This window comes from Trachurus trachurus (assembly GCF_905171665.1).
Source record: "Trachurus trachurus genome assembly, chromosome: 18".
Lineage (NCBI taxonomy): Eukaryota > Metazoa > Chordata > Actinopteri > Carangiformes > Carangidae > Trachurus > Trachurus trachurus.
The window spans coordinates 8,757,693-8,775,859 of record NC_139909.1 but is presented as its reverse complement, the minus strand read 5'-3'; the positions used below and the strand labels follow the sequence as shown (position 1 = coordinate 8,775,859).

General features: G+C 39.7%; 1 protein-coding gene across 1 annotated transcript; it reads right to left on the bottom strand.

Annotated features, from left to right (window-relative positions):
- Nucleotides 1-498: 498 nt before the first annotated feature.
- On the bottom strand, nucleotides 499-16,965 carry abcg2a (ATP-binding cassette, sub-family G (WHITE), member 2a). Its single transcript, XM_083992708.1, has 19 exons — nucleotides 16,877-16,965; nucleotides 15,823-15,909; nucleotides 15,588-15,718; nucleotides 10,768-10,827; nucleotides 8,169-8,283; nucleotides 6,854-7,006; nucleotides 6,102-6,259; nucleotides 5,742-5,844; nucleotides 5,587-5,635; nucleotides 5,394-5,489; nucleotides 5,168-5,272; nucleotides 4,096-4,241; nucleotides 3,858-3,940; nucleotides 3,667-3,756; nucleotides 2,928-3,052; nucleotides 2,168-2,322; nucleotides 1,985-2,074; nucleotides 1,347-1,423; nucleotides 499-1,060 (listed from the first exon to the last, which is right to left on the bottom strand). The coding sequence occupies exons 2-19, from the start codon at nucleotides 15,853-15,855 to the stop codon at nucleotides 913-915; spliced, it is 1,917 nt and encodes a 638-aa protein (XP_083848834.1). The 5' UTR covers nucleotides 15,856-15,909; nucleotides 16,877-16,965; the 3' UTR covers nucleotides 499-912.
- Nucleotides 16,966-18,167: the final 1,202 nt, after the last annotated feature.

Below are 18,167 nucleotides of genomic sequence, written 5' to 3'. Positions count from 1 at the left end.
TTCCCCAATGCAACACTATGTTATTTGACAAATTTTACATAATGTGTCACATTATTCAGAAAAAAGTGGTGTTTTTAGGATAAGTCCTGCCTGGTGTTGCTAAAATGCGTTAAAATCCAAATATAGAAACACAGTATTTCAATTTAATGTTTTTTAGAAGTAAGTATACTTAACTCTACTGTAAGATATTTAATATTCATTATTCTTTTGTGATTACACCATTCGACATTTCCAGGGGCTTCAGTCTTACTCTTGTTTAAAAAAGGTTCAAATGTCATTTGAAATGACAGAAAACCAATGTGAATACAAAATGTACATTTTTAAAACAAGTATTTATTAATTTATTTTCTTAACATATTTTTTTATTTGTCACTGATCCATTACATAAGGGTAAAGAAAAAAGCAACCCTTATGTAATATTTTTAGGTACATTTGTTATTTCCTTTCTAAACATGGTGGGGAAAAATGAACAGGCTTGAGATAAAAAAAAAATAGGAATTCAGTCTTTTATTTTGTAGAAATTCACAAATATAACATTTTTGTATTTTATGTGTAAAAGAAAAATAATAACCTCTACGGCGCTAAACTTTAAAGTGCAAAAATCAGAATACAAGTCATTGAGAATTCACACGTTATAGTGCCGCAGCGTTAGTTAAGAGTTATAATAGATCACATATCAATAGCTTCTGTATAAATATGAACTGTTATTTTACAAACGATTGATCGACAGCTTTTATTCTATCACATGAACCAACTGAAACTAAACAAACGAACAAAGTTGGAATAAAAAATTTAATCACATCTGAAAGAAAAAGACAATGAGATGAAAACAACTGAACCAGCTTCCAGATTTACAACTCGTCTTAAGTGGCATCGACCACGGTGGCGAAGGCGAAGGCGAAGGCGAGGGGTCTAGGTGAACTTCCTGATGAAGCGCAGTTTGAGGTAAGTGATGGTGAGGAAGGAGATGGTCATGACACCGAGCGCCACGTGGTTCTGCCAGAAGCCCCAGGGGGAGAAATCTACGCCCTGCTCCTCCAGAAACTCCTCCCCTGTGCAGCTGCAGACACAGCACAAAGGTTCCCCCAATAACCAACTAATCAATGATCGGCAGCCTTTAATGTATTGACATATTGATTAAACTGACTTCCTGTTAAAATAAGATCATAGTTCACTCATTCTATTGATCAGGTTTGTATTACTGTAAATTGACCAAACTAACAACAAGACAGGAGGTTGTTGGGGTGTAATGCTTGATGACGTCCAGCAGGTGGAGCCAAACGGAACAACTGAGAGTCCTAAGAGTTTTTAAATCCTGTGTGTGTGTGTGTGTCAGTGTTTCTTACGCGAGTCCAGGTGGAATGAGGCTGGAATTTAACCCACGGCAGAAGTTTATACCGGTAAACTCATTGATCTGCAAAGCCTGAAGAGACAAAAAGAGACAACATCACCATCATCCCGTCATACTAAAGTCTATCTTAAGTTTCTAGACTTCTAGAAAAGACACAAAGAGTTAAACCAAAGCATCTACAGGAAACATTAAAAGGGATAGTTCAACATTTTGGCAAATTGGCCCATTGCCATAATGCCTATAGTCATAGCAGTAGGTTCGTTACCTTTAATTGTCGGTGCAAGCTATTTTTAGAACGGCGGAGCAGAGCCGCGAGCTGCTCAGAGCTACGCTACGGAGGCTAATGGGATTTCTTGGTTTCCCTCATCAAACTCATCAAATACACAATCCAACAACTCCACAACGCTCTGGTGGACAAGTTGTGACCTGCACATTCACCACGCTATGAGATAATAACACAACGTTACCACACAGAGTTGTTTTAGAGGTAAATTCATGCAAAACCGTTGATGCACGTTGCCTTCAGGGACAGTTTTTCATCAAGCAGTCTCTGCATTTCCCTCTAAAACCAATTCATGCAATAATGAGGAAAATAAACTCTGTGTGTGTGTGTGTGTGTGTGTGTGCACTCACACTGAGGCCGTATCGTGGTATACTGAGGTATTTCAGCCAAGCGAGCCAGCTGACGATGGAGGGAAGATTCACCAGCAGACCTGCGAAGATCTGAAGAAAAACAAGAGATTTACACACATTTACTTATTGATTCAGTGCAACAAACATTAAATCATTTGTCTACGTGAGTGTGTCGTGTGTCACCATCATGAAGACGCAGGCGATGGTCATGAAGATGTTGGCGATGGCCACCACCGTCTGGTCGGCGGAGATGGCCAGAGCCATGGCCGTGGCCGTGTAGGCGACCAGCATGACGGTGAACATGAAGAGGAAGAAGGCGTCCACGGTGGGCTTCAGGCCTGCACACAATTTTTTTTTTTAACAACAATTAATTTTGAGGCTAGCTTAAAGGGATAGTTCACCCAAAATTGAAATTGCGTTGCATTGCCTAGCAGTGCATGTCCATATAACGGTTGCAAATGGATACCAGCTGTCTTCGTAACAAAAAGACACACCAAAAAACATCCAAATACCTCCATGCTGCTCGTATGTAATGTCCGTCTTGTCCGCTACAAACAAGCTTGAAATATAGACTTATTTAATTTTTTTCGGGACAATTTCGCATTTCGGGGCTTCAATACAAGACGGACATTACATACGGGCAGCATGGAGGTATTTGGATGTTTTTTGGTGTGTCTTTTTGTTACGAAGACAGTTGGTATCCATTTGCAACCGTTATATGGACATGCACTGCTACGCCGAGACCCCCTGTAACTCAGAGAAGCCACGGAGGACTCTGAAACTTCTCCCAGCCCTTAGTCGACATGAGGGTGAGTAGATAATGAGTGAAATTTCAATTTTGGGTGAACTATCCCTTTAAACAACGAAACAAAATAAAAGTAGGACCTTAAACTTTAATAAAAAAGCTCCTCAGATTTAATAAGTAAAGTGAACCTTTATTTACCGATCATGAAGTACGCCACGCAGCTGAAGACGATGGCGGGGATGGTCCTCAGCGTGATGATGTCAGACAGGATCTTCGACAGGAAGTAGACAGACAGTCTGTAGTAACCGCTGATGTACTCATGACTGTGGAGAAAGAGAGAAACTCATCAAGAAAAAAACAATCTCCACCGTTCTAAAAATAGCTTTCACCGACAATTAAAGGTAACGAACCTACTGCTATGACTATAGGGATTATGGTAATGGGCCAGTTTGCCAAAATGTCGAACTATCCCTTTAAAAAAAGTTTGTGTTGACTTGACTAACTCGTGTTGACTCACAAAATGCAGATTAAACCCTTCACTGATTCATCTACAGCTTTGAGTCAGGGCATGGTTAGCCTAGCTTAGCATAAAGACTGAAAACAAGACAGCATTTTTGTTAATGTACCCATTTTATGAATGAGATTTACTCCTTAAATAAGACATTTTTAGAGGTCTTATTTCCCAGGCTAGCTGTTTTTACCTGTTTTCAAGCCAAGCTAAATAAGCTAACTACATCCTGATTCTCAGATGTAAACTGGATATCTGCATTTCCTCAATTCACTTAGGCTAAAAACAACAAACAAAAAAACCTTGGGAGGATCTCAGTTTTTCCCACAGAGTGCCTGAATTGTTGACCTCCTACTTAGTATGGTAAATAATTACTACTACTACTACTACTCTCGCTTGACAAATATTTATTTCGTGTGCCAAACTCACATGAAGAGTTTCCTCTCGGAGATGAAGAGTTCAGCCGACGACAAAGAGCTGAAACACTGATTCACTGTGATGAAGAAGAGAGCACCGAACCTGACGATACAACGTGACGAGATACGATCTGCATCAATACACTAACCACATTATTATATATACAGTATATATTGACATGAAACAAATTGACATATTATTACCTGTTCTGCATCCCACTCTGATTATCTTGGACGTCATAGAAGATGGCGCCTACGACCAGCGCGAGGAACATGGTTACAGCTACCTGAACGGAGCACAAACACATTAGCATCAAGCATGTACGGTATAAAAGCTGAAGAATGCAGTTCCTATACCGGCCACTAGGGGGCACAGAGCAGTGTTCGCTCAGGTCAGGTGTGTCTCTTTGGACGTTTCAGTTGGCAGGTGTTGTGTCGTTACCTGGGCGACGGAGGTCTGCGGGTTGAGCATGAGGTTGCGGAACGTCCTCTTGAGGACCCATCTGAACTGCGTCAGGAAGCCGGTGTGGTAGGTGATGGTTCTGGAGGGTTTGGTGGTCGTCGACGGTTTACCCTGAATTATCCTCTCTGAGGGAAAGACGGCGACGGAGCAGCTTCAGTTTTAATTCTTTACAAAAATTATATTGCGTATTTCTGCACATTTAAATATGAATTACGGCTCAATTAGGATAATTATTATTAGTCAGAAAGGAGTACATTCTTTCTTGTGACATCACAAATATATATATAATGTTATAGCCTTGATAACAGTTAAACGTTATTTCCGTCACATACGAGGACCGCAATTTCACACCATACAACAATCACAGCTTAATATAAACGTATTTCATAGAGGCTACTGCAATAATACACAAAAATATGCATTCAAACCTCAACAAATAACTTAAAATTTCTAAATTCTAACCGTTTAAGACGAGGGCTGCCCTGTTTTGATGCTGTTGTGACGTCAAGTCGGAAAGTCAGTATCAGTATCTGAGTTTTAAAGCAACTACAAAGAACTTTAATTTTAATTGTTGATTTTGGCAACCTCCCTGTGGACAAAAGCAGAAGGTTTCTCTCTGCCATGATGAAAATATAGCAATGAAATTGAGCTCGGTTTTCACTGGCTAGCATGGCAACAACTCAATGCTAATTTATAGCTTCGTCAGGTGTGCTGTCTCTTCCAGTCCGAGTGCCAAAAATCGTTTTGTCCGGTGGACCGACCCTACTACTGCCTCTCGAAGGAAGAGTTAAGACTATTTAGAAATGGCTTATCTTCCCACCGATGGCCTCATTTGCTGTTGTAGGTCGTTTGCATATCCAGTTAAAAGTTCTTTGTAGTTGCTTTAATATAACCTACCTATATAAGGTAAATTTACCTTTATACAGTATTAGAGCTTTAACGGTTTTGTGTGAAGCGTCTCTAGGGTCTAAATTCGCTCCATATACATGACAGGTTAGATGGTTCTTTACTATCCATAAAGACATCGACCCTGTGATCTCCTTGTACCCACCCAGCTCTGCTTTGGTCTGTTTATAGTAGTGACAGTTTCTGTACTCCTCCACCAGCTTCTCCTCGATCCCCCGCCTGGACATCGTCACTGCGTCGGAATCTAGATCTGGACAAAATGACAAACTTTTAGACACAAATTACTTTATTTGAAGGTAGTAACTATTAAATAATAAATTATAAGTCATTATAATATAATAAATTATAATAAAGTTGATTTGAATCCACACCTTCTCCGTCCGTGTTGCAGATGACCGCTGTCGAGTCTCCGTTGATGACGTCCAGGAAGAAGTCAGCGGGGTTGTTGTGGGGCTCACAGGTGTATCCTGGGAAATGAAGTTTTATTAAGAAAAAGTGTAAAAGGTTATCTTTACATGACACTGTGTCATACTGTATTGATGAAGTTATCCAAGTGTTCCTTACCGACGTCTGAGAAATAGTCCAGAGCGCTCTGTGCCGGCCCGTGGTAAACCTGACGTACAAGAAGAGTTCATATGTAAACATCATGAGGCTGGTGAACGACACGAAACAACGAAACAACGACGTGAAAGTTTGAGGAGAGAGAACGTGTGACGGACCTGTTTGCCGGTGACCAGCAGGGTGAGGCTGTCGAACAGGCGGTAGATGGAGTATCGGGGCTGGTGGATGGACAGGATGATGGTCCGACCGTTGTTCGCCATCCTGAGGAAATGGGCGGAGGAATGACACTGAACACCTGGACTTTGACTTTAATTAATATTGACTTTAAGACAATCAGTTCTAGAAATTATGAAGCCTCAGGTTCAAGTTGCATTTAATGATGAATGGTTGCAGTATATCAATCTTATATAGTGACAATAGGTCAATGTTGTTTTTTGCTTGTGTCTGCTGCCCCCAAGTGGCCAAAATATGGAAGTGCAAAAAAAAAAAAGGTGATTTCTTTGTGTCTGTGTGTGTACCTCTTGAGCAGCAGCAGCACAGAGTTGGCGGTACTTGCGTCGAGTCCTGTGGTTGGTTCGTCCAGGAAGAGGACGGACGGGTCGATGATCAGCTCCATGCCGATGTTCGTCCTCTTCCTCTCGCCGCCCGAGATCCCACGAATCAGCTGGGTGCCCACCTGCACACACACACACAGGTTTATACCTCTATACTTAGGAGGATGTCTGTTACACCAGTGGTTGTCAAACGTTTTTCAAGGACCTCTAAATTGACACAAATTAGACCACGGACCCCCATTGCAAACACCAGAAATACACAAATATTTATCTGTGACTGAAGAATGTTATATTTGGAAATATTGTAGATAGATTTCTGGAAAAAAAATTGGTACAATTTCTCCAAAAACATTAAAACATTTCTATTAAAAAAAGTGTTAAATTCTAGAAGAAACTGGTAAAATTTCTAAAAAAAATTCTAGTAAAAGCGGTAAAGAAATAAAAAGTGATAATTAAAAAATGTGGTGAAAATTTCTCAAAAAACTTTTTTAAAAATTCTAGAAAAAAGTGGTAAAATTTCTCAAAAAGTGGTAAAATTTCTCAAAAAGTGGTAACATTTCTCAACAAGTGGTAAAATTTCTCAAAATTTTTTTTATTTTATGTGAAAAGCGGTAAAATAAGAAAAAAAAAAAAAAAAAAGATATTTAAAAATGTGGTGAAAATTTCTCAAAAAACTTTTTTAAAAAATCTAGAAAAAAGTGGTAAAATTTCCTCACCTTGGAGTCGGCCACGCGGCCCAGCCCCAGCTCCTCGATCAGCTTGTTGACCTTCTGCTCCTTCTCCTGCTGAGAGATGCAGGTCGGGAGGCGCAGCGCCGCCGAGAAGCTGAAGTTTTCTCTGACCGTCAGCGTTCCCATCACCACGTCGTCCTGCAGACCGGACAGTATTACACATCTGTACCCACTTTTATCTTAAAGGGATAGTTCACCCAAAATTCAAATTGCACTCATTATCTACTCACCCTCATGTCGAAGAGTGGTACTCTTCTTCGTAACAAAAAGACACACCAAAAAACATCCAAATACCTCCATGCTGCTCGTATGTAATGTCCGTCCTCTTCCTGGTTCGGATTCGGAAGAGGAGCTTCCGCTACAAACAAGCTTGAAACACTGCAAAAACTCAAAATCTTTCCAAGAATATTTGTCTTATCTTGTCAAAATGTCTCAATTTTAGTCAAAACTAAACTCTTTCCACTTAAAATAAGACTCATCACCTAAAAATTAACTTGTTTTTAGATCATTTTCACTTGTTTCAAACTAATTTTCAATTGAAATAAGTAGAAAAATCTGCCAGTGAAAGGAAGTTTTTTATGCTTGTAATAAGAAAGAAAAACTTGCTCCACTGTCAGATTTTTCTACTTATTTCAAGTGGAAAATTTGCTTGAAAAAAGTAAAAAGTGTCTAAAACCAAGCTACTTTTTAATGTGATGAGTCTTGTTTTAAGTATGATGAGATTTATTTTGACTAGAAATGACATTTTGACTAGAAATAAGACAAATATTCTTGATAAGATTTTGAATTTTTGCAGTGAATATAGACTTATTTAATTTTTTTCGGAACAATTTCGCATTTCGGGGCTTCAATACAAGACGGACATTACATACGAGCAGCATGGAGGTATTTGGATGTTTTTTGGTGTGTCTTTTTGTTACGAAGACAGTTGGTATCCATTTGCAACCGTCATATGGACATGCACTGCTACGCCGAGACCCCCTGTAACTCAGAGAAGCCACGGAGGACTCTGAAACTTCTCCCAGCCCTTAGTCCACATGAGGGTGAGTAGATAATGAGTGCAATTAGAATTTTGGGTGAACTATCCCTTTTAAAGATATCTTGTCATATTTGATGCATAATTGATTATTATTGGCATTATTGATGTGACTTTCGACCTCCTTGAATAACCCGACGCAGCTGTGTGCGACTCAAACACACTTGGCCTGAGAAGCCGCTCCTATTGTTAGGTGCAGACTTTTCCTGCCTCGACCAGGAAGCTCTGCTGAATCAAAGCGCCTTCCTGCCCCGTCTCACCCACCTGGACCACGTATCCAGACAGACACTTGAAGTTCGCCGGCTGCGGAGCTCCGTCGATCAGGACCTCTCCCGTCAGACCGGCCGGGTCCTTTCTGGCCGCCAGGACGTCCAGGAACCTGAACGAAACAGGTTCAACAACAGCTGCTGTCAGGAAGCTCTTATTTACATACGCTTATCTCATTCATTTTTTTTTTATATACTTTATTTACAGTTTTTAACTTTACAAAACTGTACAAAACACAACACAGTAAGGGAACAGTCACACATAAAAGAAAACAGAAGAAATGAAAAAGAAAAAAGGGGCTGCCAGACATTTGTAAATTTACCTTTTACATAAATAGACTTACAGAAAAAAAACATAGTTGCAGTTGTTAAAGGGATAGTAGCATTTTTTTTAAGTGGGTTGTATGATCTACAAATAGCCCCTAAGTACTTTAATTGCAGTAGAAGACTCTCTGCACTCCTCCCGTTAGCAACGCCAGCCCATAATAGCCCTGCCCAGAGATTTACAACATACATTGTTGTGAATGGACCCAAAGAAACGGCCTATTTTCACGGCCTAAAAGAGGTTTTACCTGAAAAAAAATACACAGTTCCATTGTTCGCTATAATATGATTTTTTCCAGCCCTTCAAAGTGCAGGAAAAACACAGTTTTTATTTGGACCTAACCAACTGCTGATCGGCGGGCGCTAACCCTGGGCCGGAGGGATACGTGAGTTGGTTAGGTCCAAATAAAAACTGCGTTTTTCCTGCACTTTGAAGGGCTGGAAAAAATTATATTATAGCGAACAATGGAACTGTGTATTTTTTAGGCCGCGAAAATAGGCCGTTTCTTTGGGTCCATTCACAACACTGTATGTTGTAAATCTCTGGGCAGGGCTATTATGGGCTGGCATTGCTAACGGGAGGAGTATAGAGAGTCTTCTACTGCAATTAAAGTACTTAGGGGCTATTTGTAGATCATACAACCCCACTTTTAAAAAAATGCTACTATCCCTTTAAAGTAAAGCAAGTACCATGTGAAAGTTTAAGTCAGGTATCACACCTGACATTGGGTCAGGAAGGGTCCCCAAATTCTCTCTAATCTGTTCTGTTCATTGGGTTTGTGCAGGCGCAGTCTTTCCATTTGAATAACCGATAACATCTCGCTGAGCCACGCTTATCTCATTCATAAAGAAACATTATTAAAACACGATAACAACTTTATTTATACTAATGTACAGTAAACATCCAGTAAGCCTGTGCATATTCTCATTTGTCCAGGTCATAGTATCTCAAAGGAATTTTAAGTCGAAAGCAAACCAAGTCCAGTTGCTTTCGACTTAAAATTCCTTTGAGAGTAAACGTCCAGATTTCCCTGTTACATCATCTGGTTCAGCAAAGCCAGCTGTTTTTTTGCGAATTTTGTGGAACATTTGTACAAATTTATTTTTGTATGTTTACATGAGCAGTTAAGTGGAACTACAATTACAGCTTGACAAGGCCAGTAGGCGCGTTTCCACTGCAGGAACCCCCCCCACAGGGCCGCTTACAGGAACCTTTACGGGGCCAAACAGAGTCCCTGCTTGGGGGTCGGTACTCGGATCGGCCCTGAAGAAGTCCCAGTGGGGCTTGAGATTTACTCTGTGCTGATTGGTCAGACTCAAAGCAGGATGTGACGCTAAGAGGAAGCCCCGAAATAAGACGCATTTTTATAACCCAACGTTACTAAAAACGGAAAAACGGCCAGAAAAAAGAGAGAATAACTCAGTAAAAGACAAGAGATTGTGATCAATATGCAATCGCGGGATTATGTGACGATCGAGACGGCAATTAAAAACCCTGTATTTTTTTTTTTTAGAAAGCGTCTATACTGCCAGAAAAAACAACAACAAGAGCAGTAAAAAAAAATGCTGCACAATGACCATGCAATGATCGAAACTGTTGCACGTTGCCATAAGACCCCGGTGGGTCCTACTCTGCAGTGGAGACACGGCCACTGAGAGGACCGAGTGAGAGGACGGTTCCTGTAGAAGTTCCTACCCCCTCCTTTTACCAGGAACTCCTGCAGTGGAAACGCGGCTAGTGGCCCTTTATCTGGTCAACGAAACAATCGACAAGCAAGTCGGCTAGCTGCTCATTGGTAGCATGTGGAGAGATGAGAATATGGACTCTTTACATTTAGTATTGTAGCTTGTTTCTTCTGTTACACGTTTTGTTCAACTTCAGTCAAAGCCGGAGCATGTGTCGTGTATCGAGGCCATTTTAGGTCCGATTGATGCAAACCTGAGTAATTTGACCCCCAACTGCATTATCTGGGTCACTTTATTGTGATTTCAGTGAGTCAGTGTGATTTCAGTTGGACAAACATGTTCACATGGATTTTGTTTTTTTATGTAAACGTAGCTACTGAGTTTTCTGTCTTGGCAAACACACGTTGTTGTTTTTCCAGTTCGTTTCCAGATTAAACAACGCCTACAGCGAAAGCCTTGACATGTCCACAACCTCGACCGTGACCCCATAATGATCTGAGTAGGTTTGATCTAAGTGTTCCTAGTAAAAAAAACAGTCATCACACCCACCAAAAAACACACACACCCACATTATGTGCAACACTCACGATGACTTGCCGCTTCCTGTCGCTCCCATGATGGCGTTCAGCCCCGGCTTCATGATCCCACTGAGAGAGAGAGAAGGGGAATAACATATGGTTATATTATTAGTATTATTATTATTATTATTATTATTATTATTATTATTATTATTATTATTATATACATTGTTCTCGGTGTAGAAAAGAAATATCATGAGCAATACAAGTGCTGCAGAGCCAAGCTATAGGCTAATTTAAATATAACAATGAATGAATATTGCCTAAATATTGCTGTGTCTGTAAAAGAGACTAAAATTGTTCTGTGATCTACAATTTCAGTTTCAGTTCTGCGTCTCTGTGGCAACCGTTGGAGACCTCTGTGATCCCTGGTGTCGTGTCGTCATGTTTTCTTAGGAACTGAAAGTCGTGTTTGTGGCTTTTTTTCCCCCCCTGCGAACCGAGAATATATCGACAGTTTGGTTTTGACGAAGCTGTTTTGAAATTCATGATTCATGTTTTGGTCGTAGTGCCGGGAGAAGATACTTCCCTCTCTGCAACGCATCAGATCATTACTCAGCTAATTTCATATGTGACACTGAACTCTTTCAACACTGCAACCATGACACTGCAGTTTTATCCTGCCTCAGAGATGATGGCTCCTTCTCTCTTTCTTTCCACCTTTATTCCAATAATTACTTAATATTTATAGATAATTATTAGGGGTGGGAATCTTTTACGATTCAATTTGATCCTGATTTTCGGGGCTACGATTCGATTCAAAATCGATTTTCGATTAAAAACGATTTGATTCCTAATGATTTCTGCTTCAGTCTATCTGTGTGCAAAGGATCCTCATGATCTACTCCAGTCTGCTTTGCAAGACAGAATGACTAAAGTCTCTTTTTCACATTTATTGAGTTTTAAACATTTATCCATGCTTAGATGGAATTGTTGAAGCAATATCACATATTGTTTAAGTAACAAAATTAAAAGTGCCTCTTTAAAATAGTGCAGTTAACCATGCTAATTCTAAGGAAATAGAGGCTGACAGCCAGCAGATTTGTTTCATTTTTTTAAATCGATTTTGGGACATTTTATATCGATTCTGAATCGCAGAATTGCAATTCTTATGTGAATCGATTTTTTGGCACACCCCTAATAATTATTCCAATTTTGTGTAGAAGAAACTTTGTGATTTCAATATTAAACTTTATTTCTTTAGCTGTCCCCAGAAGTGGAAAGCAACCGTCTTCTATCTTTCCTCTATTGATGGCTGAACATTAGCCATGTAGCACTTACAAAGCTCATAAATGATTCAATTAAGTTAAAAGGGTTTCAATGGGTCTTTACAGAGTGAATAATGAGGGAGAGTTCATGTGGTAGAGAGGTGGGGAAACCACTGAGAAACCCTTTTGACTTTTTACTGACTGTGCAAAAACTGTGAGGCGACTTCCCCCTGTCCAACGTCAGATCATTAGTCAGAAAATCTTAGAAAACATGACACCGTGAAACCGTGATGGTGCATTTTTTTTCCACTTCTCTTTCAATCAGCAGATTTCAGCTTCTCTCTCTAACTCACAGCAGGAAGTGAAAATCAACAAAATCTCTAAACCAACAGAGAAAGACAAGAGGTTAAATTTTCCCACCGGCTCGCTTGGAGGGAAATGAAAGCGAGGATGAGGGGAAGCTCAAGTTGTGTTCACAAACCTCCTCATATTTACATGTAGCCTACAAACCAAATGTTTAACTTCCTTCCCACTCGTGATAACAGATGAACAGGGGCTCTCGCAGTTGCTGCTATCACGCTACGAAGAATGCGTGACCTGTGACAAGCTGCAGGTGAAATTGTTCGGTGCACGATCGTAAATGATGATAGTATAAGGTGAATGTGCATAAGCTGTGAGTTGATAAACAGTGAACTTGTCCGTTATGCATCGTTCACACGTGTATACCGATCGACTGATGCAGTAAAACGTCTCTGTAAAACAAAGAGCAGGCTGCTGAGGCTGAATCCTCCTTCAACTTTGACTCAGGCTGGTCAATGATTACACACAACACCGAACAATAAAATACCAGTGATACCACCACCAGCTGTAAACTGTACACATGCAAACACATGCAAGCTCTGCACTTTGACCAATTACATTTTTCATAACAGTCAAAGACCTTGGGCGTTTTATAACAGAGTGCAATCAAGGACATGATGGGTTGCGGTCAGGTGTTGTTGGTGTTTTAATTAAACTCAACTTTATTTGTACGGTGCCAAATCATAATACCCAGTATCTCAAGGCTCTTTAGATAAAACCCTTACAGAGGGAAACTCGACAGCAGAGGTGTGGACTTGGACTCGGGACTTGAGACTTGACTTGGACTCGAGTCCCAATTTTGATGACTTAAGACTTGCTTGATCAAATCAAAAAAAGACTTGGACTCGCTTGGGACTTGATGCCAAAGACTTGAGACTCTACTTGGACTTAACCCTCTTGACTTGAATTCAAGTCAAGTCACATGAAGCAAGCACAAATATTAAAATAATCACATCAGTGTTGTACTGTAGCAGCCAGTCAGAGACGTTCTAATAGAACCCACTCCTGTTCTCAGTCTTGGCTGTATGATTAATGCCAACACACCAAAGCCTACCACACACATAAAAATAATCTGGCTGATTTTGCCCCGATTTTCCCCCTTCCGACCAAAGACAAAAATTATCTTAGGCTTTTAAGATTATTTTATGAGATTCTGGTTCTGGATTGTGGTGTTTTAAGATTTAAATTCTCCCGACAATCGGCTCGTAAAACGGTTGGCGCCGACAATCGTAAATATTAAACATGTTCAATATTTACGATTGTCGGCTCCGATAATCGTGACCGTTTGGATCAAAAGTCGGCTTGTGTGTGGGGGAACTCGACAATCCTGAGTCACCGGCTCCGCGGAATGTGACGTGAAATTGAATGTAACCAATAAATAAGCGATCTGACTGCAGCACACGTAGCATAACAAACCAGTGTGGCTAACGGCTCCATGGCTACCAATGACGGTTTAATAGAGTATCTTTGATGGCTAGCATCAACAGAGAAGCTACGTCAGATCACATTCGATCACGGAAGATTTCTGGTGTGTTACTGTAGGCCTACGTCAATTTTAAATAGCATAATAACAACTTAACAATTGAAGCGTGGTCATGATCTTTATGTATCATTAATTATAATCGCTTTGTTTGGGACTCGAAACAAAAATCTTTGGACTTGGTTGGGACTCGAAACAAAATCTTAGGACTTGGTTGGGACTCGAAACAAAAATCTTAGGACTTGGACTTGACTTGGGACTTGAGAGCAAAGACTTGAGACTCTACTCGAGACTTGAGAGCAAAGACTTGAGACTCTACTTGGACTTGCAACATAGGGACTTTCTCCCACCTCTGCTCGACAGTAAATCTGGGGTTGGGTTTGTTTGGCAAATTCTTAAATGTGAAAATAAACTGATTCATTAATATTTGTGTATGGGAGTGATGCACAAAATTGTTCAGAGACATTTGAAACTGAAATTCTCTTTGAACTATAAAAAACATTTGAATGAATAAATCTAAATAATCGGCTCTGCTATAATAGCTAGCATGTTTAGCAGGTATAACGCTGATTCCAAGCTTTCATAAAAAAGGAAATTAAATCGTTTTTATTTGGTTTAGCCTACACCAAGCTGCTAAGATTGACAAATCTATAATGTCAACAAACCATTAATGTAAGATACTAGCATTAGCGAACCCAGCTAGCCAGCTCACTACGTGCAACAGTAAATTTTACTTTATAATTATGAGCAAACTTGAATTTTTGTACAATTGTATGATATGAAATCAGATCAGAGTTTAAGCTAGTCCTATAGTATGAAGTTTACACTTTCAGTTTCCATAGCAGGTATAATGCTGACCGTGTTCACCGTCTTAATGGTAGGATCTTGGCATTCATTGATGAAAAGGTCTTTTGTTTTACAGATACTTGGTCAAAAAGTAGGAATAAATGTCTGTGCCAAATTTCATGCCACTGCGTCCAACGGTTGTTGAGATATTTCAGTCTGGGATCGTCCTGCTGCTGCCCACTAGCTACCATGATGCTAGCATCGTTAGCGGCAAAAATATGACGTTTAACAGGATTTTTTTGTGTGTGTGGTTTGGCGAAACACACAACATTTTACACCCTGGATTTTCTCACTGAGTCGTGTTGCAAAAAATATGGAGGCAATTCAGCATCCTGCCACTGCGTCTGTTTGTTGATTCAAGCCCAGAGTCATTGTTTTCTGACGAGCTTCTGTAGCCGATGGATGTGTGTGTGTGTGTCATAGAAGGAAAGTGGGAACCTGAGTCTCCTGACAAAACAAACTTCCTTCCTTTGCCTCCAGATTTGAGTGTGTGTGTGTGTGTTTGTGAGTGTGTGTGTGTGTGTGTGTTTGATCCACGCAGGCCTTGATCGAGTCACGTTGGCCTCCCAGGTGAACTCCTGCCGGCACGTACGCAAGCTAACACAATGACTAGAGACTGAACAGCCTCAGTTTACCAAACTCATTCACCTGACCCTGAAACTGGCTTTAATGGCCAAATGAATCTGATTTCACACCATTATTTAAAATTATGAATTTGAACATTTAAATTCAACTTGTCCACCAAATTGGGTCAATTTTGATCAAAAAAAACTCTTATACTATGATTTTAATTTTCGTACCAACATTTACCTCATAGCATAGGCTACAGGTAAAGTTGTGTTTGTTTTTTTAAATGGCAGGAGCAGTTTTAATAATTTATAAAAGCAAGTTTTGTTCGGTAGCTCATTTCGATCCATCCATCCATCCCAACTCACTTGAGGTCGACGAGGATGTCTTTGGTCGTGGCCTTCTTCCGACAAAAACAGCTTCCTCCCTGCGTCACTTTGTAGTGAATGTTGTGGAAGCTGACCGTGGCGCCTTGCCGCTGTTGGCCCGAAGCTGCAGGCTGAAAAAGCAACAATTAATTCACTCAAAAACCCTGAAATTCGCGAAAATTTTTCAAATACATCTAATATCATTAGCAAGAAAGGAAAAGGTGTAGAAAGGTACCTGGTGTTTCGAGGCTCCATTTGAATACTCCATTGTTTCTCAGGTCTCTGCTGCCTCGACCTCTCTCTGTCCACAGAACAGGAAACACTGAAGAAACATTTTACCGTTACGAACAATTCTTATAATAATCCACTTCAAGCTACCTTAAAAAAAGCAAATTAAACCTGTTTTTATTTGGTTTACACTAAGATGCTAAGATTGACAAATCTATAATGTCAACAAACCATACTAGCATTAGTGAACCCAGCTAGCCAGCTCACTACGTGCAACAGTAAATTTTACTTTATAATTATGAGCAAACTTTAATTTTTGTACAATTGTATATGAGATCAGATCAGAGTTTAAGCTAGTCCTATAGTATGAAGTTTACACTTTAAGTTTCCATAATATACGTACGGGCTATTTCTCCTATAGCCTTTTGTTTATAATTTTTTATAGGCTATATAACATTGACCAATACTTGATCTTTAGATTGTTTTTTCCCCCAACAGTTAAGTTTTTATTGCTATAAATGATTTATCTGATCCAGGTCCATCCTGGTTGAGGTTGTTTACGAATGCCTAGATCAAAACTTTTACAAAAATGATTACATTTTTGTTTCTGTTTATCTGGACATGGTTAAAATAACTGTTGGCTGTTGTTGAAAAAACAAAATGCAAACACTGAATCTTCAGGGTCCAGTTCAACTGTATCTCCCTCCTGTATTCAGGATTTTTGGCATGTTTTTGTTGTTTTGGTAACTGTAGCTTCCGCATTTGACTGGTTGCAAACTATTTTGCTGAAGATCAATCTGCTGTGACGCTGCTGAAAATCAAACAAAAGGTCTAAAAAAAAAAGTTAAAGTTAAAGCTTCATGTTGTGCATCTGCAACGTATTGATTAATTATTCATTAATTGACCTCCTATTTCTGCTCTGCTAACAACACTATCCAGTCAATAACAATCCTCTTGCTGGTCTTGAACTTGAACCTTCAGCTTTATCTTCATAAAAGCACTAATAAAACTCCACTTTCCAAACACTAAAGTTAAAAATAGAAGATTCTGTCGTACTGTACCTCCTGTAGACAGAAAATCCCAGTGAAAACAGCTCCCGACAGAAATCCAAGGCACAGGACACTGACCAGGAGAGTGTGTGGACACTGACTCCACAGATCAATGTGTGTGTGAGAGCAGCTTGTGGAGAGTGTGTGTGTTATAAGCCCAGTTTTATGACTGAAGGCAAGATAAGAGAAGTAGGCAGAAGGGCAGCTGACAGTGTGTGACTCACACTCTCTCCACACGAGAGCTGTGAGTATTTAAATCTTTATTTCAGTTCCTCAGTGTGAAGGAAATCCTGCTCTCGAATCCTGATTTTAAATACCACATACCACCAAACATAACTTTTTTTTTTAACCAACCTAAATTAACAAACAAAAAAAACAAAAAAAGTTTTAATTTATTCTAGTTAAACTACTGTATCTATAAAAAGTATTAGCCACCACAGTGGGATCCTTAAGGGCATTGTTCACATCTAGTTTGAGAGCTTTAGTTTCCAGTTTATTGTGTTTGCTTAGTAGTTTTTTAAATTTTGCCATAATTTGCCTTTAGCACTTTTTATGATGGAAACAAAGAATTTTAATTAGGGACTATGGGGTTTTATCATGGTCATATGTATGGTTTTAGTATTATAGTAAGTTTTGAGGAGAACTGAGGAGGGCAGGTGGCCAGGTACGAGAGGGTTGACGACAGACTGGCAATCAGAAACTGATGACTGGCAGGTGTGTGAGGGAGAGAGATGGCAGAAGCCACCCAGCCCGAGAACACAGAAGAGGGAGGGGGAAACAAAACGAACAGAGGGTAAGAGATGGGCCAGATCCTGAGGTTATGCTTTCTGTATTTACTTTGCAGCCTTCAAGTTCAAGCAAAATCAAAGGAAATAAAGTTTTTTTTAAAGAAAGCGTCAAATCTAGTTTTAAAACAGACAAAAAAAACATGTCACAAATGTGTTTTCCTGGGCAATAACACAAAATCCCAAAGAGTTAAAGATAACTTAGACTATTTAGGACCGTGATGTAGAGATATGAACACAGGTGAAAATTTAAACTAGGAATGTAAATTATAAATATCCAGTTCTTTTTTACATCATCATAAATACAACATCTCAGCCCCCTCTGCCGGTCAAACCACAGAACTGCAGCACTTCCACCTCAAGATAACAACATTGGGTCCCTGGGTCCTTTCACAGAGTTATGAAACTGCTAAAAAATAAAAAATAAAATAAATAAAAAAGCAAATTTTGGACCAAAATCTAATATTAAAAATAAAATAAGAAGGTTATACATATCGTGGAACATCCCATTAGATCCC

Coding starts and splice junctions, on each gene's coding strand:
- abcg2a (XM_083992708.1), bottom strand. CDS start 15,855: ATGGAGTATTCAAATGGAGCCTCGAAACACCAG. Junction 3,757..3,857: donor CAGAGTGGGATGCAGAACAG/GTAATAATATGT, acceptor TTGTATCGTCAG/GTTCGGTGCTCTCTTCTTCA. Junction 1,061..1,346: donor CTCATTCCACCTGGACTCGC/GTAAGAAACACT, acceptor CTGTGTCTGCAG/CTGCACAGGGGAGGAGTTTC.